This window comes from Amblyomma maculatum, chromosome 10 (assembly GCF_055883805.1).
Source record: "Amblyomma maculatum isolate TAMU_Amacu chromosome 10, ASM5588380v1, whole genome shotgun sequence".
NCBI classification, from domain to species: Eukaryota; Metazoa; Arthropoda; class Arachnida; order Ixodida; family Ixodidae; genus Amblyomma; species Amblyomma maculatum.
The window spans coordinates 37,474,443-37,501,981 of NC_139353.1; the positions used below are offsets into that span (position 1 = coordinate 37,474,443).

The window sequence follows — 27,539 nt, forward strand, 5'->3', positions numbered from 1 at the left end:
CTACGATGTCTTCCAGCAGTTACCCTATACCGAGATGAAGATTTCAAAGACGGCAGTTAAATGAAATAGTGCAGCGGTTTAAAACTCCAGCCTGTCTTTCTTCTTCAAGGGTCTAGACAGTTTGTGGTATGCTGGAATGGGATATGCTAGACAATGAAACTCTGTCCGTTAATTTTGATTATTATGCATGCATGACCAGATGCTTTAGCTTCTTTATCATATACGTGCTCATGGTGACAAGATATATTCATTGATATTTGCCATTCCAATTTAATATGAATTCCAAATTATTTGCTGTAGCTAATTAGGCAAAATTCTATAGTTTTCATCCGATAAAAATAAATTGCTTTAACAAGGTCAACAGAGAGACAACACACGTCATATTAGCTCACAAACCAGTTCCTTTCATTTCTTTCTGTTAAACTAACGAATACAGGGATCATAATTGTGGTCTTCTGGTGTAATGATGATACTTAAATTAGCTCTTACTACAGAAATAAGAAATAATGGGAAAAGCATCCCATGATAAATTCAACTCTGTTGTATATTATCCTTCTCATCCTTCTCAATTGCACTAATATCGAGGTCCTTCAGGCATTCATCGTTCTTTGCATAGATGTCGTGTGCTACGATGTCACTGAATCCCAGCATACGCAAGACCAGCTTACTTCCTATCATTGGTTCATAGGTATGATCTCTCAAAATAAAATATATTTTGCCCATTAAAGCGATCGATACGTCTACTGGACCTTCTTATTCATACATTCAGGGAATTGTGATTATGTATGTGTATATGTATAACTTTATTAGGGAGCCGGCAAACGACGGGTTAAAGCGTCGTGACGCCGGCCAAGCGTCTACCCGGGGTTAAGCCCTACTCTGCACTACCTCATTTTGCCCGTTTGTGGTGGGTTGTGAGGCTCGTGCTTTTCGAGCGCACCCCGGGCCTGCTGGACGACCCATAGTTGCATGTCCTTGTCTGTATTTTGCACAGCACTTTGAAGATTCGGCGGGTATGTCCTGGATGCAGCTTCGGTCGGGAACCTGGCACAGTCCCACATGATGTGCCATTGGTCCGCCGGACCCACTTGACATACACTGCACATATCACTCGTGTAGATGTCTGAGTGGAGGACGTGTAGCATTGCCGGGGCTAGGAGTGACCCGGTTTGCATTTGCCTTAGGATGACCGCCTCCTCCCGACTAAGTGCCGGGTGAGGCGGCGGCATTGTCCGTGACTGTGGGTAGCTTTTCTTTATTTTTCACCCGAGCTGTTTTGTGGCAAAAGGGGACATAAGCATTCTCACAATAATTCACGCATAGACTCTTGTGTATAGATTGCTATATGCATAAAAGGTGCGTCCCGGGAAAAGACCTTTTGCATGCCTGATTCGCTGTCCCCTTTCTAACTTCCATACAGCTTCGCGCGTTTAATGAGTGAAGTCTGCACAGCTGCGGTGGAGTCATGTACAGGCCGTAAACAGAGTCATTCTTTCTACATTGGGGGATATTTACTCCTGCACCTGCACCCTGGCTGCCGCAGCGTAGACGCAGCCTCGCACTATCAACCGGAATACCTAACCTAATAATATCCTAAACACAAGGACATGTAATCATGCCAGAGCTCGTTGGCCTGAGACGCCCTTGCGCCATTAAAATTCATCATTACCGTAAATTATCCCGCTGAGTGTTTAGTTGGCTTTTTATTTATTTCAAAAATTTGCCATAGGCACACTATACAAAATCATGTAAAGCGTTTTCTTCCAGACGTCGGTGAAGGCTCTTTCTTGTAGTGTTGCGAGGAAATCAACGGCGCACGTGCCGCAACTATAAACTCTCTTGTTTGGTTTGGTTCGGTGTATGGGGTTTAACGACCCAAAGTGACTCAGGCTATGTGAAACGTCATGCGCTACTTTACTCCCTTATAGCCTGAGTAGCTTTGGGACATTAAACCACATGACCCAAACCAAACTAGCTGCGGCAAGTGTAGCTCTTGCGAATAAAGGAAAAATACTTATTCGAATAAATAAATAAAATGAAGAAATAAACAATATTTATAGCTGTATATATATATATATATATATACATATATATATATATATATATATATATATATATATATATATATATATATATATATATAGAGAGAGAGAGAGAGAGAGAGAGAGAGAGTTTGCTTGCCCCCGTCTCAACTCCGAGCTGCAGACTTATTCGCAGCCAGTGCATTACGATACGTGTATTCATAAGCAATGAGCCTACTCCAAAAACACGCTCAGCAGTTAATGGTTTTTTGTACAAGAGCAGTAACGTGTACCTCTTCGGAGAAATCGGAGCATGTAGAAGTGAGCCTCCAGCCTTAGCGACGAGCCGTTACTCTTCAACTCAGTCCGTCCTCCACTACTTGGCCGGACGACCTAAGCTTATCCAAATCAGGCCTTACATCAGTATATAGAATTCCCCCCCCCTCCCCCCGGCTGCTACCTTCAGTCCACCGCTCTGCACGATCTGGAAGGCCATTCGCGTCTACTCGCCCATAGGCCTGCGTTTTTGATTCCGGATGTGCAGAGGACATTGCTCCTCATAATTTCACCTTAAACAAAGCCTCCTTGAGCAGGAGCCCTTAGAGCACTGTAGTGAAAAGGGGACAGTGAAACCGAGATTTAAGTTGCAGTAAAAATGCACATGTCCTCCAGACCTACTGGCGTGCGGCTTCCAGACAGCCATTCAAATCCCCCCCCCCCCCCCCCCCCAACCCCCTTCACTAGGTAGGAGGCTTTACACTTGCGTCGCCCTGACCAACCACCGACCCCCTTCATTCGCCAGAAAATTACTGCGCGTCTGTGGAGCCTCATATTGGGACAAGCACTCAAAACACTTGATGCATCGATATACTTAATGAGAGCTCATAGAAACACTCTTTCATATTTGGTGCATCAGGTATGTGATCGCCCCAAAATAGTCCTTTCAGTTTCTTTACTAAAGCATATGTCCGTCGAGTTGTGTGTTATTTTTCTGGTTGCCTCTGTTATTATTTGGGTGCAGCTTATGATTATCTTGCAAGGCCAAGACGTTTTCTGATTTTCTTATCTTTTAAGGTTTCCCAAGATATACCGAATCCAAGATGCCGGTGACACCGGGCCTGCTCCTCCTTGTTGTCATCCTCTCTGTGTTGCTGCTCATGTAAGCACAGGTTGGGAGCCATTCAAGTTAGCCTTGTTTGAGCATAGGATGTTATATTACCGAGTAACGAGCAGGACAAAGATTCCGGTCATATCCACACTGCAATCTGCTCCTGATTTAACAGTTCGGAAGGAGGAGCATTTTTCTATTTTGAACGCTCTATTTAATTATATTCCTATTGCTATTCTATTCAATTTCTATTTAAAATCCTGCAGGACACACACACACACACACACACACACACACACACACACACACACACACACACACACACACACACACACACACACACACACACACACACACACACACACACACACACACACACACACACACACACACACACACACACACACACACACACACACACACACACACACACACACACACACACACACACACACACACACACACACACACACACACACACACACACACACACACACACACACACACACACACACACACACACACACACACACACACACACACACACACACACACACACACACACACACACACACACACCCCGCCGGGGTGGCGCAGTGGTTACGACGCTCGACTACTGTTCCCAAGGACGCGGGATCGAATCCCGGCCTCGGCGGCAGCTTTTCGGTGGAGGCGAAAAGCAAGGCGTCCGTGTGCTGTGCGATGTCAGTGCACGTTAAAGAACCCCAGGTGGTCGAAATTTCCGGAGTCCTCCACTACGGCGTCTCTCATAGCCTGAGTTGCTTTGGGACGTTAAACCCCACAAACCAACCAACCAACCAACACACACACACACACACACACACACACACACACACACACACACACACACACACACACACACACACACACACACACACACACACACACACACACACACACACACACACACACACACACACACACACACACACACACACACACACACACACACACACACACACACACACACACACACACACACACACACACACACACACACACACACACACACACACACACACACACACACACACACACACACACACACACACACACACACACACACACATACACACACACACACACACTTTCCAAGTGCAGTCCGACAGCTGTTATGAAGTCTCGGAAAGGAAAAACGTCGATGATAAACATTCCTGAAGAGTCCTAGTTATATAAGTTTACGTGAACAAGGCGTTAGAGCTAAGATGCACTATGATTTAAAACGAAAACTAAGCGTTCTTCTCAATCGGAATCATGTATTAGCAACCATGTAAGGTACCCACTAGTATTTATTGTTTTGTGTACTTAAATAGCCGGTTACACGACTGGATCATTTGTTCATAATTGCTTTAAATGTAAATGTGTGAAGAATAACATTGTCGACAATGATAAATATGATCTGACTTAGGTGCTTCCGGCGACGAAGCCATAGCTGTTCGTTTTATCGGGAGAAAATGAAAACCAACGAATTTAAATAAAAACTTACCCGTGAGCGTACACTCCGTGGGATGAAGATCTTTATCACTACACTCATATCTATCATCTGTGACTTCATTCACCCCTGCCACATTTTGCGCCGCTCAAGACAAAGCTTCGCTTTGCTGCTTGTTGGCGCAAATGTGGCAGCGGACATTAACGGCGGGATTTTCTGGCGCGTTTTCTGCAGGACTGGCGCTATCTCCGAGCCGGCGTTAATGAAAAACTCTGTTCAGGGTTATTGCGGCGCAAATTTGATAGCCTTTTACTTCCAGCCTGGCAGGCGAACAACAAGGCAGCTTATTCACCACGGCGGATCTAATGCTCATAATTACACGTTCCCACAGAATAAGTTGTTTGATTTCAGAATGTGATAAAAGGAGAATATGTGCAGTGACGCGTAACTCTCTCCTTCCTTGTTTCAGATGGCGATGGTGGCACTTTTCCTATTTCACAAGACTGGGCATTCCCGGCCCAAGGCCAAATATTCTGTGGGGAAATCTGATGGAGTACCATTCTACGGTTAGATCATTTACTCGGCTTTAAAAAAAAAAGGTTTTTAACCCTAGTTTGTGTCGCAGTGACTGGCTTAACAAGGTGGAAAGGAAGCGCACCTGCCAGCGTGTCAAAAGTAGGAAACTCACAAAATATGTTCATATCTGCAGTCCTTCTCTTACGCAAAAACAAAAATAATATATATAATAAAAATTAAATAACGATGACAGAGCGGAAATTAGTGGGAGTGTTACCATGTTAGATTTTATTTGTGAGTGAGTTTCTTTGCAATCTTGGCTATTCTAAATGAATTTATGAAGCGTTCACGAGGACTTAAAAAGATGTCTCAGCAAGCCGCATCAATTCATCTATGTAATTACCTGAGAAAACACAGTACTCACACAATCAGTGAGTTTCAGCGCCGAAAAGAAGATTGCTATGAGGCTCTGTAATTACCTGAGAAAACATAGTACTCACAAAATCAATGAGTTTCAGCGCCGAACAGAAGATTGCTATGAGGCGCTAAGAAGGCAGGACATACAGTTTGCAAGAGTCAACGTACGCTGCGCTCACCCGCGCCTGTTGTAAGCGGAGCGGCCGTCCTCATCATAAATATTAGCTCTCCTGGTAATGACTGTTTTTGCCGCAGTTTTGCAAGAGAATAAGGTATACTTCACGAAGCGCTTGCCTCAGATAATTACATAGCAGCCTGTAATTACGGAATACAGCGAAAGGATAAATGACTGGAGTATTCAAGAAGTGATCTTTACTGACGTGGAGTATGAACTGTTTTAATTTTGAAAATGTGCGAACCGCTACATGGTGGCAATATACCATTGTGTCGTCATGCTTGCAACTGAACCTTAGGCTCTCTTTTTGACACTTTTGACCAGTGAAACCCTAAATTCCGTGGCGATCTGCACACACACAGTGACAGATTTCTCTTTCTTTTTTACAGGACCTGTACAAGGTAATCGGACGGTGGATAGAAAAATATGGTGATATGTTCGGGTAAGTCCTATAAACATTATTGTTTCTTCTTCGTACTTTAGGAACTAAAGCCACCCTATGCTGACTGAGTCAGTTTCATTGGAGGTCGAGTATTGCGCAACGCCGACTAGCAGCTTGGCAAGCAAGCTGCAATCTCGGCCGTGAATTAATCCAAAATCTTGGACGATAGACTCCACGGCTGTACACTTCTAGGCAAATATCACGTAGTCTTCTTCGGCAGTGTAATCAGGAGTTTTACCGACAGCCGTAAAAAATACTGCATTTTCAGATTCCTTTTCGGAGATGTAAACACTGTTTTTACTACCGAACTATGTTTGGTAGAGTCACAATGAGTGAAGCAATAATTTATTTTACATAGATGAAAAACAAATACTCCTTTTCGGCATCTATAATATACAATATAAAAACAAAAGTGAAACCTGGTGTATTTGCGCAAAAATATATTGCCTGTGCTGGAAGCGATAACTATAGGTGTTATTTCCACTAGCGAAAACACCTTTACTTTGTTTAGCCGGAAAACAGCGTAGCAACAACTATGGACAAGACAGGAAAGACCCTAAGCTCATATGGCGGGTCCAAAGCATGTATGTATACATGTATATGCGCAAAAGGAAATAGGAACGTACAAATAAACAGATTGTAGTGAACTACACGAGGATATACGAAGACGAGGATTAAGTAGGTGAGAATATCACGAAGACGAGGATAAGGACGACGAAGTGCCGCTGCGCTGCTCGTGCTCGCTTGTGGAGACTGAGACTGGCTGTGTTCTTGTGTGGTTCGCCGTGAAACTTCGACAGGGCTATTATCCCTGTTAAAGCACAGTAAAAACCCCCTTTCACTTCCTTATCCTCGTCTTCGTGATATTCTCACCTACTTAATCCTCGTCTTCGTATATCCTCGTGTAGTTCACTACAAGATAAATATTGCAACGCGCCGCTCTTCCTGCAATACTGCCACAGACGGCCTAATAATGCATTCCCTCCTGCCCGGCTATCTCGGAAGTTTCCAGGATTCTTTTTTCCACGCCGCGCTGGTGGAGAAGAAAAACTGTCGGTCGTATCTTTGTACAGGGGATGACAAGGCGGTCTCCGAGCACACTTTATGGAATGGACAGCTAGTTCGCTGTCTACTAATGCTCCAAGCACCTGCAGGCATACATTAAGACACCTGGCCATTGGACCTATAAAGCCCTCAATTTCTAAGTGAAATATCTTGGAAAATACCAAGTATTCATAGAACCAAAGGATCACATTTTTTATTGGTGTACATAGAAATCTAGTTTAAGGGCAGCTCAGTTTGAACAAACTCAGAAAGTATTTCTTTTTTTTTTTCTTCGTATGAACTAGGATAGAACCTTTTCGAGATTGTGCGGAAGCTTGTGCAGATACCAAACCAGTGACATCATTTCTTCTCTTCTCTGTTTCTTTTATCTGCCGCTTTATGTAGGTGAAAGATGGCTCACTGATCCTGCCTTCTAAAATGCATGCATTAAGTAACAGAGACTGCAATATACTTCTGATCTACAATTGCCTCCAAACATGCCGCCAGTATTTAGATGTCAGCGCTAGTCCAGTCTTCTTTCTACGCTCTTGTCTCGGTTGATGCGCTGTTTTTTTCTACCATTGAATGCTCGCATGAACTAGCATTAGCGCTATTAAGTGCCCTATTCTGTGAGCTAGTGAGGAACGAAGCAGGATCACTTATTTCGCTTTCATTCCTTCGTCCCTAGGAGAAGTATGAGCAGGAAGCTGACTTGCTTGCGGTTAACACAGCTAACCGACAGTGCTGTTTTCACACGCAGATTTTACAACGGAGACGTACCATTTGTCGTGACTTGTGACTTGGACATGATCGAGCAAGTGTTCGTGCGGAACTTTAAGAACTTCACGAATCGGGGCGTAAGTACTAAAAACCATGCAAAAACAGGAACTGGCTTGTCGGACAACGAGGGGTTTAGTTTCGTCAAACGAGACCCAAACGGTGAACTTCGGCCTGAGGGAGTTGCCTACCTTTAGCCGCTCCATAGGTAACATTAAATATGCCAGTTCGGATGCTCTCAAGTTCAGCACTAATAAAATATCAATTTTCTTTAGCCAACCATTTCGAGTTCTGAAACAGCGGCTATCGTATAGAATCCTATTACAGTACCAGAACTGAACACCAGTCCGGCAAGTTTGTCAGTAAATCTATCCTTTTAATCTCAATTTAACCAATCTCGATTCAACCTTTCGCCCTTCTTCGTCCTGGCAATATTACTAGATCTCCTCTTGTACCTTATCCAAGAACGTTCGTCGATGTGAGGGGTTACTCTGACGCCTGATATTTTAGCTGGAATAAGATTATGAACGAAATTTAGGCATTTACATTTCATGACCTACAGCAGAGTAAAATCTCTTGCCCTGGAAAAAAACTTAATGGTCATCGGAAATAAGAAATGAAATGCAATAATATACGTGGTTTCATGCTTAGTTTTCGCGCCCTTAAAACACAGAGCCTTATAGGCCGATATTTGCTGCTCTTCCCAGTTATGGCAACGCAGAAAAGAAAAACGTAATATAACTATTTTTCAAGGAATGAAAAAACATAAAAATAAAACAGGTAGTTTAGTTAAACTTCGCTCGTTTTTTCAGATCTTCGAAAAGAATACTGATACTTGCCACCATACTGATACTTGCCACCTTTAAAATGTTGAAAGGTTTGAAAGAACGGATAATTATCCTTCCATTACATAGCATCAGCTACGCCTAGGTTCTCAACAGTAACAAGGCGCCAGCAGAATATAACTTAAAGTACACAAACTGGGGCATAGTATTAGGCTATCAAACGTAAGCAAACATTTACTGCTTTTTTTGTTTTAACTGATATCAGACGGCATTCACACCGAAGCGATACAGCCAGTATTACGAGATTGCTTATAGAGCTCGCTCGGTCGGCCGAAAGACGTCGGAGTCTGAGTACTAGCAGCTGTCGGCACCGAGTGTCGGAAATAATCGAGGGCTGCTTATAAAATCGTGTTAAGGTAATTTGCAGTTCTATTTAATGATGATTGATTGGTGTGCGATGTATGATTACATGGTAATGAAATAATTGTAATTGAATGATCGATGTTTAAGAGAAATATAAAATAAAAACCGGTTTTAAAGGGGTAAAGAAACTCAGGAGGAAAGCCAATGCTTTATAATGCTAATTAAAAACATGTAGTGCTTGAATTTGAACAAGAGATTATTGAAGCAATTGAAAACTAAAGAATTGATTAAAGGGTGTACAAATTGTCAAATTAGTGAGAATGGAAAAGACAGTGCTTGATTATGCTAATTAGAAAATTTATATTGTAATTGACCAAATATTAAATTAAAATATTTGAGAAAAAACAATTGCGGAAAGGGCAGATAGGTGTCAAAATATTTATAATTAAAAGGCAATGCTTGGTAATAATAATTCAGTAACCTAAAGTGTCATTGATCAATATAAATAAATAAAAAATGAAATCGAATTGCTTCGGCTTAGCTCGGTTAATCGTGGTTATGCAAGTGAAAGATTTGTTTCGATGAATTGGTTATGCTGGGTTGCTTAGCCAGATTAGACCCATTAGATAACGTTGTTTAAAGAGCAGATTCATTTCATTCATTTCATTTATGAATACTGTCAGCCACCATAAGGGGCTGTAACAGGAGTGGAAAATACAAAACAAAAAAATGAGCAATATAGAAGACGATGAAAATCAATAGTCAATCAAAAATTGTCTCTGAATACACACACAAACAAAACAAAAATGAATTACACAGGAATCAAAACAACAGCCATCCTACACAACAGCAATAGAACCTCATCACCCTGTGGTAGAGCCATAGATGAAATTTTCTAAATGGCGTACCAATTCAGATAATGATGATGAACGAACAGCAGAATCTGGAAGAGAGTTCCAGTCCTTACAAGTTCGCGGGAAATAACTAAACTTGAAGCAATTATTTTTTATAGCCGGCAATGGAATGAACCTACTATGACGATGCCTTGATGTCTCATTAGTTTTGATCTCAAAATAGTCTGATTTATTAATTTTTAGGTAATTATTGATAATGAGGTAAAGAGTTTTTAGTCTTTCATACCTGGTTCTGCTTTCTAACATTGGTAGTTGGGCTTGTTGGCAGAGGTCTGTTGAAGAATGGTTACAGCGGTATTTATTATATATAAACCTTGCAGCGAGCCACTGAATCCTATCTAGCTTGTGAATGTTAGTTGCTGTGTGAGGATCCCATACTACTTTGGCATATTCAATAATTGGTCTGACTAGGGTTTTGTAAGTCAGGCACTTTACATCCGGGGTAACACTGTGCATTGTGCGCCGCAGGTACCATAGTGTTTTAAAAGCTTTGGAGATGACATTTTCAATGTGGGTATTCCATCGTAGGTCTGATGTAAAAGTTAAGCCTAGGTATTTATACTGATCAACTCTTTCGAGCATGTAACCATTTATTTGATAATTGAAATTAAGAACATTCTTTTTCCTAGTTACTGACATGAACACAGACTTTTTTAAGTTTAACTCCATCTGCCAGTCGTTACACCAATTGACTATTCTTTGTAGGTTTAAATTTAATTTAATCTGATCATCAATCGTATTTACGCTACTGTACAACACGCAGTCGTCAGCAAACAGTCTTATTGGAACATCAATGCTACTTTGCAAATCATTAATAAAGATGAGAAAGAGGAGTGGGCCTAAAACGGTACCCTGCGGCACACCAGAAGCAACAGGAAGAGTGCTAGATTCACAACCTCTAACAAATACATACTGTTCACGAGAGGATATATACGCGGAAAACCACTGTGTGAGTGTTTGATTTTTAAAGACCGCATTAACCTTATATAAAAATTTTTGGTGTGAAACTTTATCAAATGCTTTCGCAAAGTCAAGGTATATAATGTCTGTTTGACCACGTGAATTTATTGCTACTGCGAGGTCATGAACTATTTCTATTAGTTGGGTAGTTGTGGACAGTCCCTTTCGGAAGCCATGCTGGCGATAATACAGGATATCATGCTGGTCCAGGTAGTTGAGCAGGTGTTTAGATATGATATGTTCAAGCAACTTCGAAACTGTACTAGTGAGCGAGATTGGGCGATAATTGCTAACAGAAATATTTCCGCTTTTATGGATAGGTATAACTTTTGCTCGCTTCCAGTCAGTTGGGAAGCATCCGCTAGTAAAAGAAGACTGAAATATTTTGGTCAAGTATTTAGATACCCATTCAGCGTACCTATATAAAAACTCGTTAGGGATATAATCTGGACCTTGGCTTTTCTTGATGTCAATATGTAATAGCAGATTTAGAACACCTTGCTCATCAATTTGTAAGTCAGTAATAGGAGACCTTTCAGTTTCAGCATTAAAAGGAGGCAGTACTCCATTATCACGTATGTAAACAGATGAAAAATATAAATTAAAATCTTCGGCACGTTTATGGGCGTTCCCCTCGGTCTCAGCATGGTGCAGAACCTTTGACGAATTTATATAGCGCCAAGCATGGTCAGGCACGCTTTGCTGTGGTATAACTCTTCCATCTGCATCATATGGGCCACTGATCATGCCTCCCTTCCGAGCAACGAGGGTGCGCACAAGCACGTGCGCACCGCTTTCCGGGCGCTGTCGAAGGAAGCGGAGGAGGCAATAGAAACAGGGGCTATCTTGTACGGCTCTGTACTCTTAACCTACATCACGCAATATTACCGCGCTCAAAGAGTACTGCCATCACCTCTACCAACACTCACCAAGGCCGAAGCTGGGGCGGGGCTTCGGCTACAAGCTCATGCACCCGCTACCCAGAGAAATGACCCTGCTGCCAACAATACAAAGCTATACTATATCGTTCAACCCCGTCGGAATGACGCAGTGGTTACGGTGCTCGACTATTATTCCCAAGGATGCGGGATCGAATCCCGGCCTCGGCGGCAGCTTTTTGATGGAGGCAACAAGCAAGGCACCCGCGTGCTATGCGATGTCAGTGCACGTAAAAGAACCTCAGGTGGTCGAAATTTCCGCAGTCCTATACTACGGCATCTCTCATAGCCTGAGTCGCCTTGGGACGTTAATCCCCATAAACCAACCAGCTATGTCGTTCAGTTTTGGGCCTATACAACATCATCCGGCGGCGTTCCACCTATACTTCTCCCCACTTCGTCCTCCTGGGAACAAGCTTTGGCCAGCACTGAGCTGACCATCCTGCACGGATTGTCGAGTGGTCTGATAGATAGATAGATAAACTAAACTCTAATGTCCAACGGATAATGTGATCTACCGATCCCCCGACACGCAGGTCACGGGTCGGGTGCCGCCGCCTCAGATGCAGGTTGGGAGGTCTTCGGTCTCAGCAGCCTCTTCAGCCAGTTGGACGAGCAGGAGCTGGAGCTCAGGGTCCGAGCTGCGCAGCAGGGTCTCGCAGGTGTCTCTACTGCCTATAGTGCGTCCCCCTGGGAGAATACAGGCACTCCCATATTATGTGGTCTAGGGTTCTCTCGCCCCACAAAATTTACATTTATCACTCCTAGCCTCAGGGAAAATGTGGTTCACCATAACCGGGTGCGGATATGTATGAGTTTGCAGTCACCTACACGTTACTGCTTGTCTGCTATTTAATTTCGGGTCTGGCGGGGGTACCAGTCTACGATCCAATCTATAGTGCTGCTTGAGCTCCCCGTATTTTAGCAAGCGCTCTCCGCTCCTTCGGTCATTTCTAGCGGCTCGGTAGTAGAGATCTCAAGCCAGCTTGTGGGCTACCTAATTGCCACGGACGGCATCGTGCGCTGGAGTCCAAATTATTTGAATTTTCCTATCCAACGTTTTCGTGCCTAGGATTCTGGCTGCTAAGGTTGAGATCCTGCCCTTGCTAAAATTTTCTATGGCAGTTTTGCTGTCACTGATGACAAACTTCGCTTCCGTTCCGTGGCAAGCTAACGCGAGCGCAGTTTTCTCGGCTATTTATATGCTCCGCCCGCGCAAAGTGGCAGCTGTCATAGGATTGCCCCGGCCGCTCACGTTGTTACCGTGAAACTGCCACCACCTCCCGCCGCGTCTACATAGGCCACCCCATGTTCCGAAATTTCGCCGAATCGAATGTCTAATGCTTCAGCTTGTTTTCCTCCGGTCTTTGTTATATTCCGGGTGAATGTTTTTTAAGAGAATAGTGGTGGCGGACGGGACTCTGGATTGAGAATAATAATAATAATAATAATAATAATAATAATAATAATAATAATAATAATAATAATAATAATAATAATAATAATAATAATAATAATAATAATAATAATAATAATAATAATAATAATAATAATAATAATAATAATAATAATAATAACAATAATAATAATAGGTTCACCGGAAGGGTAAGGCGCAATATCTGTCACACTTGTTTCCGTAGACGCCTAACTATAGCGTAAGGGAAGGAAGGAAAGTGGAAGTGAAAGTCTAAATAGACAAAGAGGAGCCTTAGTGGAAGACTACGGAGTAATTTCGACCACCTGGGGATCTTTAACGTGGGCTGAGATCGCACAGCACGCGGACGCCTCTTGGAGAGGTTCCTGGCCCTACGGGGCTGCGACAGGTAGGTCAACGCCGCTTTCGGCGGGGGCTAGCCTGCCACAGAATTTTTATCTGTTGTAGGCCGTCATTACACACGCCACCGCTTAGGTGGTGGACGATGGCTGTTGCGGCGCGCGTCTTTCTTTCCCTCTACTTTTGCTTTCTTCTCCACTTCATCTCTTCTGACCACACGAGGCAGCGGTGGCTCATCTACAGCCCCGCCGGGGTGGCGCAGTGGTAAGACGCCCGACTACTGTGCCGGAGTTTCCGGGTTCGAACCCGACCCCGGCGGCTGCGTTTCGATGGAGGCGAAACGAAGTGGCGTCCGTGTGCTGTGCGATGTCAGCGCTTGTTAAATATTCCCAGGTGGTCGAAATTACTCCAGAACCCTCCACTACAGCTCCCCTTTCTCTCTTTCTACTTTCACTCCCACCTCCCTCCCTTCCCTTAAGGCGCGGTTCAGGTGTCCACAAAGCAAATGTGACAGATACTGCGTCTTTTCCTTCCTATAAATCAATCAATCAGTAGCTGCTCTAGAGGACCTGTAGGCTATAGCGGGAGGCGATATATGTAGCCCTAGACAGAGGATTCCGCTCAGGAAGAAAGGGATATGCGCAATAAAAGTTTTTAAGACGTTAGCTTACTACCTAAATTTGCCGGTTTCTCATGTTCTTCTGTCGCTCTCAGATGCAAGATGGCTTCCAAGTTACGGCATCATAGCTAAAGCATCCACAATAATTTCTATGTTATCACGTGACCACCCATACAATGGAGTTCACCACCTAGTACACCATGGGCGAAGTCATATTTCTCCAAAGCCCAGTTAACCGGAATACTGCTCTCCGCTAAAGAATTATATTACAATTTTAAGCAGATTTTACACCGATACGCCACTATATTCCTCCTTTCCGTCTATATTGTGGTCAGAAAGGTTAGTGTAGATCCAACTAGCTTCCTCTCGAGTAGCTGTTTGTTTGCTCACAAAAAAGTACCCGAGAAAGTTTTTTTTAACTGTGCTTGAATGATACGCTTTGAATATGCTGCTTTTATCAAACACTCATATAAATACGCATTAAAAAAAACCTCTATAACGAGGGTATTCGCAGAGTATTCCTTCAGTAGAAGATGTGAATTTTGTTTATGTACATAGAATGTCACTTTATTGGGTGTAGAAAGTCAGCTTTAGAAAGGTGTGTTAATGCAGCTCTCAACGGCGAAATTGTGTTGATAAACAATCCGCATCACTAGATTTTTTTCTCAAGCGGTCAGATGAAGTTAGCACTAGATAAACGCTGCAAGCGGAAACAAACAGAGGTGTTAAACCGAACTCGGAGCGGGAGCTTTGGTTGCGGGCGACCGAGCGTTGCATCGAACACAACCAGCGTTCCGTCGAATGCATCAAAGTTCACCAGCGTACTAGGCAGAATTCACTTTCATTCCCTTGCATGCGATGCCGGCTGACGCATTCTTTCTCCATTCGGCCAGCTCTCCGCGGCGGCGCCCACATCTACTGGGACGCCACTAACCTCCTCCTCCTCTCTGTAGCGACCGGAGCGGCGGTCCTCTTTCTCTCTTTCCACTTTCACTCTCATCTTCCTCCCTTCCCTTACGGCGCGGTTGCCGTGTCCACAAAAAAAACAAGTGAGACAGTTACCGCGCCTTTCCCTTCCTATAAAATAAAATCAATCAGTTTTTTAAAACGTGAACCCCGCCGGGGTGGTGCAGTGGTAAGACGCCCGACTACTGTGCCGGAGTACCCGGGTTCGAACCCGACCTCGGCGGCTGCGTTTCGATGGAGGCGAAACGAAGAGGCGTCGTGTGCTGTGTGATGTCAGCGCACGTTAAAGATCCCCAGGCTCCGTAGCCCTCCACTACGGCTCCTCTTTCTCCCTTTCCACTTTCACTCCCATCTTCCTCCCTTCCCTTACGGCGCGGTTGCCGTGTCCACAAAAAAACAAGTGAGACAGTTACCGCGCCTTTCCCTTCCTATAAAATAAAATCAATCAGTTTTTTAAAACGTGAACCCCGCCGGGGTGGTGCAGTGGTAAGACGCCCGACTACTGTGCCGGAGTACCCGGGTTCGAACCCGACCTCGGCGGCTGCGTTTCGATGGAGGCGAAACGAAGAGGCGTCGTGTGCTGTGTGATGTCAGCGCACGTTAAAGATCCCCAGGCTCCGTAGCCCTCCACTACGGCTCCTCTTTCTCCCTTTCCACTTTCACTCCCATCTTCCTCCCTTCCCTTACGGCGCGGTTGCGGTGTCCACAGAAATCAAGTGAGACAGTTACTGCGCCTTTCCCTTCCTATAAATAAATCAGTTTAACGTGCACTCCCCTGATGGGGCTAGGGCAGGTGGGTCACCGCCGCTTGCGGCGGGGTCTAGCCTGCCACCAAATTTTTATCTGTTGTAGGCCGTCATTGCACCCGCCACCGCTTCGGTGGTGGACGACGGCTGTTGTTGCAGCGCGCGTCTTTGTTTGCCTCTTTCTTTTATTTCTTCTCTATTTTCTCTTCTGTCTGCACGAGGCAGCGTAGGTGGCTCAGCTACGGAGCCAGTAGCAGGCCCATGCATTTTCTTTTCCTTCTTCCTACTGCCACAACAACACCTTGGAACGGCGCAGCTGGTTACCATGTTAAGAGCGCACGCGCAGTAGTGGCTTTTGCCCGGCTCCGTGAAATTCGTTTCTACCAGCCTGTGTAGCTTTCGCTACAAAAGAAAACTGGGTCTTCAGTTCCCAGCAGGTGCTCAGGACATTAAGGCATTAGTAAAAAAAAAAATGGTGCTGAGGTTTATCGTGATGAATTGTAGTTATAATAGAGAGGGGTCTGCTAAGCACGGCTACACATCAGCCTGGCGCCTGCACCGAAGCGATGATGCTCTAGGACTGGCACGCACCTCAAGCATAGCGAGACCCAGCAACCAAGCGTGGCCAAAGCAGCTGCTAAACCACAGCCTAATTACGTGGTCACTTTACAGTAAATAACCCCAGCTGGTCAGAATGTACGTAGCTCTAAGCTACATTGTCTCTGGTCTCAATATCAAAAGCAAACGTAAATGACCTTGGTAGCCGCAGTAAGAAGAGCAGAGTGCACGCTCTAAAGTTGGACGTCTATGGTTCGTGCTCTGCTGTGGGCTTATATAATGGTTTAATGTTCGTGTCCCCCTAGCGGAAATCTGAGCTTCCTCTTTTGAGAGCCATAACTGCAACTTAATAACTTGCACTTTTAGTTCCATAATTCTGGACCGTGGATAGTTTTTCACTGCCTCATGATTATTCATGCTTGTGAACAACTGTACAAGGTACGAATATTCGTAAATATATTCGATTCATATGCGATTTCTTACTATTCTTCTTTTATTCGCCCATGTTAGGTTTCGGAAAAGGCCAACGCTCACACCGTATGCAACTTATTATATTATATTAGTATTATTCGTATTATTGTATTATACAAAACAATTATTTCTTGCTCGCTCACTCGTACTTTGAGAAGGCACTACATTATTAGCAGCATGCAGCTGGGCGTCAATTATATAGGCATGCCTTAATAATTTATCGCCTACTGTAACGTGCCAAACTGGCAGCCATCTGATTTTCTAGAACCCAAAAGCACCAACAACTATTATATTGGAAACCTGAATTTCACGAACGATATTACAAAGTTGATTGCAGTATCACCTGCCACATCAGAGGATGTACGCCGCAGGATTACTTAAAGGGACACTAAAGAGAGAAAGGAAGTGGGTTTGCATCGATAGAATGCCAGTTCCTGATTACAAAAAGACCACTCTTACTGAAAACAGAGCTGTTATAAGGTAGTAAAGAAGAATAACAGAAATACAGGTATCGCCACCACAGCCAAACGGCCGAGGCTCGCAACTACAAATCACGTGACGCGCTAGGGATCCCGGAGGCTGACAAATGCGAATTACGTTGCATGTTTGAATGCGGCAGTACGTTTTTTCTCAAACATGATAACACGCTTTTATCGTACGTAAACGACGGCGAAAAGACAACGTAAACGTTGCAAGGCAAATACATAAATATACTTGGAGGCGCCACAGGCGCCCACTTCAGTTTTGGTTATGTTTCGGCTCAGGCATTTCGTGCGCACTCGGATAGTTTGTTTGAACCTGCAGCGCCTGAATTACGAGCTTGGAGCAGCAGATGCGCCTTGATGGTTCCCATTTGAGCATCCGGAGGCACGAGCGAGCGAAATCCGCTACCGCCGACACACTCCTTCGTTCACACTTCTGCGCCAGCAAATCGCCGCCGTTGCCGCTTCGACTGCGACCTGATTGCTTGACTGCAGCTCGTACGCCACGAAAAGCATACATATGCTAAGTACCGAAGGAAAAACGCATTATCATTCACTTGTTCACTAAATCATGGCACATCTGACCAACATATACTGCGTCAACAAGACCTTCGACGTGCTATTTGCAGGCGTCGTAAACAAAAGGGGCATACTTGCCGCTCATACCAAGGAGAGCGTCGATATATTGCGCTCGTCGCCCGGCGAAAAAAAGGGCCTCGGGTAAAAAGTAAAAACTAAAAATAACGAAGCACCAGAAATACATTACAAAAGATAAAAAAAAATCAATTTGTAAAAAAAAAAAAAAAAAAAAAAACCGCCAGAAGCGGTGAGACTCGACTCGAACTCGCTACTGCTTGGTACGCCGCCCCACAAGAACATTGGAAATATTTCGTCTTTATGTCATGGCCCCATTTACAATAAAGTGTTTCTGCTGCCGGTCCAAAAGTTACAACTTCTTGATCATCGGCGCATGCTGCCTGCTCTCGCGTCTTGCAACTAATGTTTTGGATGCCTATGCGCACTATATTGTGCACTGGATCCATTTTAACATGTGGAATTTCACAGCGCTGGCAAATGTAGTGGCGCCGGCACTTCGGTCATGTTCTGCTATCGTGGACGTAATTTTCGCTGAACACGGAGCTGTAGCACAAACCTTGAAGGAAAAAAGGTGCGACGAAGCTTCAAAACTGACAAGCGCAGCAGCGAGGACACTATTTTGCTGGTAACTAAATCTTATTTGTATGTAAACATGTCAGGAAGCGTTGCGATGACCGAGGGCTCGGTTTGTTTATACACAGTGCAAGAAGGAGCGCAAAACCTTGAGAAACATGTAAAGTATTGTGCATTACAAGCGCTCTATGTTTTTTTTTTCTTCCTTTATGGACCCATCGCTCGGTAAATTACTCTCTTCATCGTTTTATTTATTTCGGCTGAGGCCGTCATTGCGAGTACGTTGTTGCCAAGTTGGCCCTTGAGGGATGCGACGCCGCGGGCCGCGCCGGCTCGCTAGTTATCACGGAGTCTCCGCTTACGTCATAGTGTGCGTCACTCAACTCCAACTACGTAGTTGGAGGCCACAGTTTGAATTAGACCGGCGGGAACAAGAAAAAACCTCAACTTCTTATCGCAATATCTCAGCAATTATTCGATCTTTTGCTGCCGGATATGCGGCGACAGTGTCACCAAATGTAGTTTATTAGATTTTCATACCATCTTTGGCTGTCTTTAGTGTCCCTTTAATGCGTAAGAAAAGCTTTAAGGCACAACCCTGTACTGCTGAGTCAAGGACCTAATTATCCAATCAAGAAATGATGGAAGGATCTGGTATATTGAAATTTTCTTACCCTCTGCTTGAAAGTCGTCGAGCACGTTTTATTTTAAAAATGATAGAGAAAGCATTGATCTAGTTTTCGCTATGAACCTGATAAATTTATTGAGACAATTTTAGGGATAGATTGCGAGACCCCGAATGGACTGACACAAGCGTCACGCCTTAATATAAAAATCTAAGTATATACGCGCACCCCCGCTCCCACCCAACGCTTCCCGGACACCTCACTGGATGCCTGGCTCCTGCTCATTAACTACGTGAAGTTCTAAATGCTCTGACAGACATAGCATATTATTGCTAGAAATACATTACAAAACTGAAAGCAAATTGAGACAATTTGGTGGTTACTATCACTGATTCCACAAACACTCTGCAATAGCAGCTGCCTGGTTCTCACTTGTGTTCGCGCCCGATGACTATTCTTTTTTTCAGCTGACGATGGCAACGGTTCAGCGGCATCCGTATTTGGGTAAATCAATCTTGAATGCCACTAATCCCCACTGGAGGAGCATACGAAGCGCCGTTGCCGGTGGCTTTACAGCAGCGAAACTAAAGCAGGTAAGTAAGCGTTACCTTGATAAAATATTTTAGGAGTATTACATGGTGCCGCCCTTGGCTGTTCAGGAAGTGAGACTTAATGGGAGAAAAGTATGAGCGAACTAAATATTCTTAGTACGGACTCTCTGTAGGACAGAATGGAAGTTTTGGAGTGGAACAGTAGTTGGGACATTCTGGGTCACACAATGCATCAAAAACACAATTCAAAGCTGTTCATTCCGCGGCATATGCTTCGTTACGACTAGAGAACTTCAGGGCGTTTCACACGAAAGGTCAGCCTCTGTGAGATGCCTATTCTCTGGCGCATGATAACGTTGCTGCTTTTGCGAACGGGGCAGAAAAAAAAAAACACATTTACATTCAAGTTTCAAAGTTTATATAGTTCTACTACTGAAAATGAAAACAATTCACCTTTTTATGGTCTACATTTATTTATTATTTATTTATTAGCACTTCAAGGGCCCACGAGGAGCATTACATGAGGGGTGGGCTAAAAAGAGGTGAATGTTATTTCTTCAATGAATAACTTGAAATGCGTACACTGGCAATGAATCACAGCTTCGGAAAGGAAACTCGTCAAGTTTAAACAAAATAATACTTAAAAAAAGACTTCAGATGTACAGGTGTAAATACTCGAGGGGGATGGACGGCTTTTGGATGGTTTAGACAGATGAGTGCAGATACGCACGGGTGATAATGGAATGATTGTGAGGTGAATAATAAAACCTATGATAAATCTTGTTATTTTGCACCCAGGGCCTAGACTGAGAAAGTTAGTTTTATGTTTCAAAAAAGTACAGTTTTTGATTTGAATTGTTTTGACTTTTATTTCGCGAGCACAACCACATTGATATATAGGAAAAAGCTGCTTTTGCAGCTGACAGGGCCTGGAAAACCTATACAAAGCAGTGGCATCAACATGTAAGGGAAATACTACATAAGAATGATTCATGAAAAAAGAGATGAAAATACACACTACAGAATACGTGGAATAAATACATTCGATAATTGTGTTTGTTTGATGTAAACCATGTAGGCTCACTTACTACAAAATTAGAAGAATGAAGTAAGAGAATGTAGAAAATTTCCCCGGACATGCTGACGGTTCTCTGACGTAGTGTAAAACAGATTTACATTCATAATATTCAAAATAGATACATCAAATAGTACAACACAATCAAAACTATATAGAGAAATGCATAAAATTTGATCTCTACATGAGTGTGTACCCACAAGATCAAAACCAACAAAAATACAAATATCTCTCTGCTTAATAATATATCGCCGCCATTCTTTGAATTTTAAACTTGCACTGTATTTACATTTGATGAGTGTGCGAGGAAGGTTCTAAAAAGTTCTAAAATAAGGAAAAAGCAAGTATTGGCGCTGCTAGTATTAACAGAAGTATGTTTACCTACTAACGGCGCTGTTTCACCAATAAAAGCCTTTTAAGAGCAGTTAGAGGAAGAACACACAGGTTTATCAGCTTTGTATATGTGTAGTTGTTCAAGCTTGTATGATATGAATACTTCTTAAAATGTAAAATGTATCGCTCTGCTTTGAACCAATTCGAGAGTGTTTGTGAGGTTCGTTTGTTCTGGGTCCCAGATTGAGCAGGCATATTCAAGTGTATGGCGTGCTAAGGTTAAAAATCTAACAGGTTTACACTAGATGGAGCAAGCCTTATGGTTCGTTTCAGATAACCAAGAGTGCGGTTAGCTTCCTTGGTGACGTCGGTGAAATGAGTTGACCAAGAAAGATATTGTGTAAATGAGATGTCAAGGTGTTTATTTGTAAACGAGTTTTGTATTACGGTGCCGACGCTTATGTAGCTTGCAGTGTGATATGATGAATGGCGGTGAAATGTGACTATCAAGGTCTTATAACATGTGATAAGCGGTACATTACAATATTAAAATGACACAGTTCAGGGTGCTTCTTCTGTTCTTCTTGAGCAGTCATTCATTACAATCGTACATGACCAATATACCATTGTCTTTCCGTTCTATGGCTCTTCAGATGATGCCAGATCTTGAAGAAGACGTCACCGTTTTACTGCGATCGCTACAGAAGTACGCCAACTCAGGCGACGAAGTGCACATGATGAAACTCTACGAGCCCCTGGCCATGGACTTCGTTGGAAGACGCTGCTTTGGGACTATAGAGCGTTTTCAGGACTACCCCGACCACCCGCTGATCGCTCTCGGCAAACACACTTCGTGCAACGCGATGACTGGCGCCGTCCATATGCTGGGCCGTAAGTGAGCATAGCACGTGGTTAATCGTGCCTTCCTTTCGAGTCACCTGGGAGTCATCTATGGCTATTCGTTTCTCCGCAGTCCTTTCCCATCATCCTCTGCTGTCGATCATTCCTCCCTGTTAGTAAACCGTACAAAATAACCGCACGATATAGGCAAGCCTGAAAACAATGCTCTTCGCAAACCGTGCTTTCCGCGCACAAATATGTGATGAATAATCGGCAATGGCTGCTAATTTCATGTTTCGAAATAACCTTCACGGTGGTGGGGTGGTGGATTGGCGAAGCATGGTCTACCTGGGCGTGGACCGGACTGAATATGATGACATCAGGGTGAATAGCGGCGTCACCGCGACCAGGTCGTTTGTGCTAGGGATTCGTAGTTTGCTTCCCCTCTCTCAGTAAGTGCGCCAAAGTCTACCTCACGGCAAAACATCAGCCAATACTGAACTATATGTAAGAGTTTATGTCACATTATTGCTTTATTTACTATTGGTGCTTGTCAGTATTTATAATCATAGTGCTATACACAGGGCGAATCGATTAGTACGTAGCCCTACTTAGCAGTGCAGGGTAGTACTGTTGCTTATGGTGTTCTAATATTCCCTATAATCCAGCCATGCAATGTATGCAGTTGCTGCTAAATGTGCGGTATAAAGTGGTCGCAAAATACCACAGATTAATGAGCGAATTTCATATAACTCCCTAATTTTGTATCACCTAAGGCCTCTGCTGCTATCGCACTAAATTGTTATGAAAAAGAAATATGAAATATTATAATAAAAGAATGATATAATTTAAACCTCAAATTTGATTTCGTAATTGTATCCCATAATCAGTTCGGGGCACACTTGCTGGTGAAAGATCCTGGTCACGGCACTCGTAAGGCAAGAAAGGCTTCCACCTTCAAAATGGCCTCGAAATGAAACTTATCCACTCTTTCCTTCTGTCACCTCAATCATCTTGCGTTGCATTAGGCTGTTATTTGGTAAAATAAGTACACCAACCATAAAATAGCAGTAACATTCCTGCTTACAGCAAAGTTTTGGTTACGAAAATGGAATTGTTTGATTTCGTGGACACTCAAACCAAAACGGAAATCTCTTCTGACTCTTGTCCTACAGCTTTTGTTCTTCATCAGGATACGTAATATTGGGTGCGAGGACATACCGTGGCGCCACCTCTTGACAGCACCACGTGACGCAGTAAGTGGGATAACGCGTTGAACTGCTGCTGTGTGATACTTTTCAAGGCAGTTTAGTTGCGCGTTATTACAGAATTTATTATTTTTCTTTAATATGCACTTCGGTATAGGCCTGTTGAAGACTATTGGTTGATTAAGCCAACACTATCCGGAAAGAAGGTATTTCCCAGAGTGCGTGAACTGTCGAAGCGTAGCCCAACGAGTTTCAACTACTACTATCTTACACCTTTGGCAATGTTGTCGCTATTCTTAAATAAAGTGAGCATGTTACACATCCAGTAAGAAATAAGCGGTGACAAATCATGGTAATCATTTTGAGAAAATTACGCTCGGCGCCGCTACATCGCTGCTTTGCTCGGGAATCAAATTTTTCTGCTAGGTGAACGGAGCGATCAGGCGGTGACAGATGCGGGGCACTTCGCACAGTGCAGGCAGAAGCGGCGCCATTCGGCTGATCTTTGAATAGTCAAGTTTTAAAGGGCGGATGACGTGAAGAAATTTTTTAAATCAACTGTGCAGTGCAGAGGCGCGTTCCTTCTGTACACACTGACCGCAATGATTGCCGCTCGAGCTTGGAGTAAGGGCGTGTTTTCCCGCGTAGCTTTTATTTTTTACCCCTACGTAAGCAGATCATGGTATACGCATGGTTATTTGCTTTCTCGGCCATTTGAAATTATTGCCAAAGTTGTCTGAGGCGAGTCACAACGCTTACCGCTGCACGTGGCAGCAGAACCGTTTAGTTTCGGGCATCAATGCCTTCACGGAGAAGAAAGTTGACGCCTGCCCGCTTTCAGACGAACATTCCTTGATCTGGGTAGGTACTGCTCGGCGAAAAAGGCAAAATATTTTCTTTACCGCTAGCAATTAGATTTTGCTAGCTTCAAAGGTGATAGGTGAAAAAGCATAAACTCTAATTAGTGTCAGTCCTTCCGCCGCACCCCACGGAACTCTTCAACTTCATATAGCTGAAATCTTAGCCGATGAAGCGCATGTTGCACACACAAGAATGGCCACTAACTTTTTTATACATTGGCAACATGTTTAACCAAACTTTCTTCAGCTAATTTTTCTAGTAGAAATGGGAGCTTGAGCCGGGTTCCATCGCGTATACAGAGCAGTCGCAGACCATCATCATCATCATCATCAACCTGATTATACCCACTGCAGGGCGAAGGCCTCTCCCATAATTCTCCACTTCACCCGGTTCTGTGCTAGCTGCATCCACTTGACCCCTGCAAACTTCTTAATCTCATCCGCCCACCTAACTTTCTGCCGCCCCTGATACGCTTTCCTTCCTTTGGAATCCAGTTTGTTACCCTCAGCGACCATCGGTTATCCTCTCTTCGCACTACATGTCCTGCCCATGTCCATTTCTTCTTCTTAATTTTTACTAGAATGTCGGTAACTTGAGTTATTTCTCTGACCCACTCTGCACGCTTTCTATCTCTTAATGTTACCCCTACAATTTTTCGTTCCATAGCCCTCTGGGTTGTCCTCAACTTAAGTAGAACTCGCTTGGTTAGCCTCCACGTTTCAGCCCCATAGGTGAGTACAGGCAAGATGCAACTGTTGTATACTTTCCTCTTGAGCGATACCGGTAAGCTGCTAGTCATAATCTGCGAGTGCTTGCCAAATGCGCTTCATACCAATCTTATTCTTCTTGTTATTTCCTTTTCATGGTTCGGATCTTCGGTTACTACCTGTCCTAAGTAGACATATTCGCCTACTACTTCCAGTATTTCGCTACCTAATGTAAACTGCTGTTCCTTCCCGAGGCTGTTGAACATTACCTTAGTCTTCTGCATATTGATTTTCAAGCTTACCTTTCTACTTTTCCTGTCTAGGTCATCAATCATTATTTGCAGTTCATCCCCCGAGTTGCTTAGCAAGGCAATGTCATCAGCAAATCGCAGATTACTGAGGTATTCTCCATCTACCCTTATCCTTAACTGCTCCCATTCCAAGTCTCTGAATACTTCCTCTAAACAAGCTGTGAATAGTACTGGGGAGATTGTGTCTCCTTGCCTAACACCTTTCTTTATGGGAATTTTGTTACTTTCTGTATGCAGAACTATGGTTGCTGTGCAGCCACTATATATATCTTCCAGCACTTTCACGTACGGCTCGTCTACCCCCTGATTTCGCAATGCCTGCATCACCGCCGAGGTTTCAACTGAGTCAAATGCTTTTTCGTAATCAATGAATGCTATGTATAAGGGATGGTTATATTCCGAGCATTTTTCTATCACCTGATTGATGTTATGGATATGATCGGCCGTACCGTTTCCGAAACCCTGCTTGATCCTTTGCTTGATTGCAGTCTAAGGTTGTCCTGATTCTATTAGCGATTACATTAGTAAATACCTTATACGTAACAGACAGTAAGCTGATTGCTCTGTAATTTTTAAGGTCCTTAGAATCCCCTTTTTTGTGAATGAGGATAATGTTTGCATTCTTCCATGGTTCCGGTACCGTCGATGACACCAGGCACTGCGTATACAGGGTGGCCAGTTTTTCTACCACGATATCCCCCCCCCCCCCCCCCCCCGTCCTTCAGCAAATCTGTAGTTATCTGATCCTCTCCAGCTGATTTCCCCCTTTTCATAGTTTCTAGTGCTTTCTTGATCTCGTCCTTTGTCACTGGTGGAACGTCTGACTGTTTTTCCCTACCGCCAATCTCATTACGATCCTGACTACTTTGGCTACTGTAGAGATCTGTATAGAATTCCCCGGCTACTTTGACTATATTTTCCATATTAGTGATGACGTTGCCCGCCTTGTCCCTTATCTCATACATCTGGTTTTTGCCCATGCCCCATTTCTTCTTTACCGCTTTAAGGCTTCCCCCGTTCTTTACAGCATGCTCAATTTTCTCCAAGTTATACTTCCTTATATCGGCCACCTTGCGCTTATTGATTAGCCTTGATATCTCGGCCAATTCGATCTGGTCTGTTGGATTGGAACCTTTCATACTCTGGCGTTTCTTAATCAAATCTTTCGTCTCCTTAGACAGCTTACCGGTATCCCCTCTAACTATCCTACCGCCTACTTCTACCGCGCATTCAATAATGATATCTCTGAAATTATTGTTCCTTGCCTCTAGGGTAATGTCGTCATCCTCAGTTAGAGCTGAATACCTATTCTGTAGCGAGATCCGGAACTCTTCTGCCCTCCCCCTCACCGCTAATTCGTTGATGGGTTTCTTTCTTACTAATCTGTTGCGTTCCTTCTTGAGGTTTAGGCTAATTCGGGACCTCACCATCCTGTGGTCACTGCATCGCACTTTCCCGATTACCTCTACATCTTGAATAATGGCGGGGGTTGAACATCTAGGTTATGAAGTCGATTTCATTTTTAGTCTCCCCGTTAGGACTTTTCCAAGTCCATTTCCGGTTCTTCCGTTTGCTGAAGAAGGTATTCATGATCCTTAAGTTATTGCGCTCTGCAAACACAACAAGTTACTCCCCCCTGCTATTCCTAGAACCAATGCCATAGTCACCTAATGCCTTGTCTCCTGCCTGTTTTTCCCTACCTTGGCATTGAAGTCGCCCATTAGTACAGTATACTGCGTCTTCACTTTTCGCATTGCCGATTCTACATCTTCATAGAAGCTTTCAACTGCCTGGTCATCATAACTACATGTGGGTGCATAGGCCTGTACAACCTTCAGTTTATACCGCTTATTAAGCCTAATTACGATGCCTGCAACCCTCTCATTAATACTATAGAATTCATCTATATTACCCGCTATATACTTATTGACCAGGAAACCTACTCCTAGTTGTCGCCTCTCTGGTAAACCTCGGTAACACAGTACATGCCCATCCTTCAGTACAGTATATGCCTCATTCGGCCTCCTAACCTCACTAACACCCCGCCGGGGTGGCGTAGTTGTTACGGCGCTCGACTACTGCTCCCAAGGACGCGGGATCGAATCCCGGCCTCGGCGGCCGCTTTTCGTTGGAGGCGAAAAGCAAGGCGTCCGTGTACTGTGCGATGTCAGTGCGCGTTAAAGAACCCCAGGTGGTCGATATTTCTGGAGTCCTCCACTACGGCGTCTCTCATAGCCTGAGTCGCTTTGGGACGTTAAACCCCACAAACCAAACCAAACCTAACGTCACTAAGCCCTATGACATCCCATCTCATGTCCTCTAGTTCCT

The 27,539-nt window shown here is 43.9% G+C and overlaps 1 protein-coding gene across 1 annotated transcript in view; it reads left to right on the top strand.

The window, feature by feature from the left end:
* Positions 1-3,101: 3,101 nt before the first annotated feature.
* The window catches only part of LOC146176189 (cytochrome P450 3A14-like), a 42,043-nt gene continuing 17,605 nt past the window's right edge, over positions 3,102-27,539 (top strand). The window contains exons 1-6 of the mRNA XM_084581274.1: positions 3,102-3,180; positions 5,052-5,148; positions 6,080-6,132; positions 7,937-8,033; positions 19,793-19,918; positions 21,938-22,175. Coding sequence (XP_084437400.1) covers positions 3,122-3,180; positions 5,052-5,148; positions 6,080-6,132; positions 7,937-8,033; positions 19,793-19,918; positions 21,938-22,175 — 670 coding nt within the window. The 5' untranslated portion in view covers positions 3,102-3,121. The remainder of the gene's footprint in view (positions 3,181-5,051; positions 5,149-6,079; positions 6,133-7,936; positions 8,034-19,792; positions 19,919-21,937; positions 22,176-27,539) is intronic.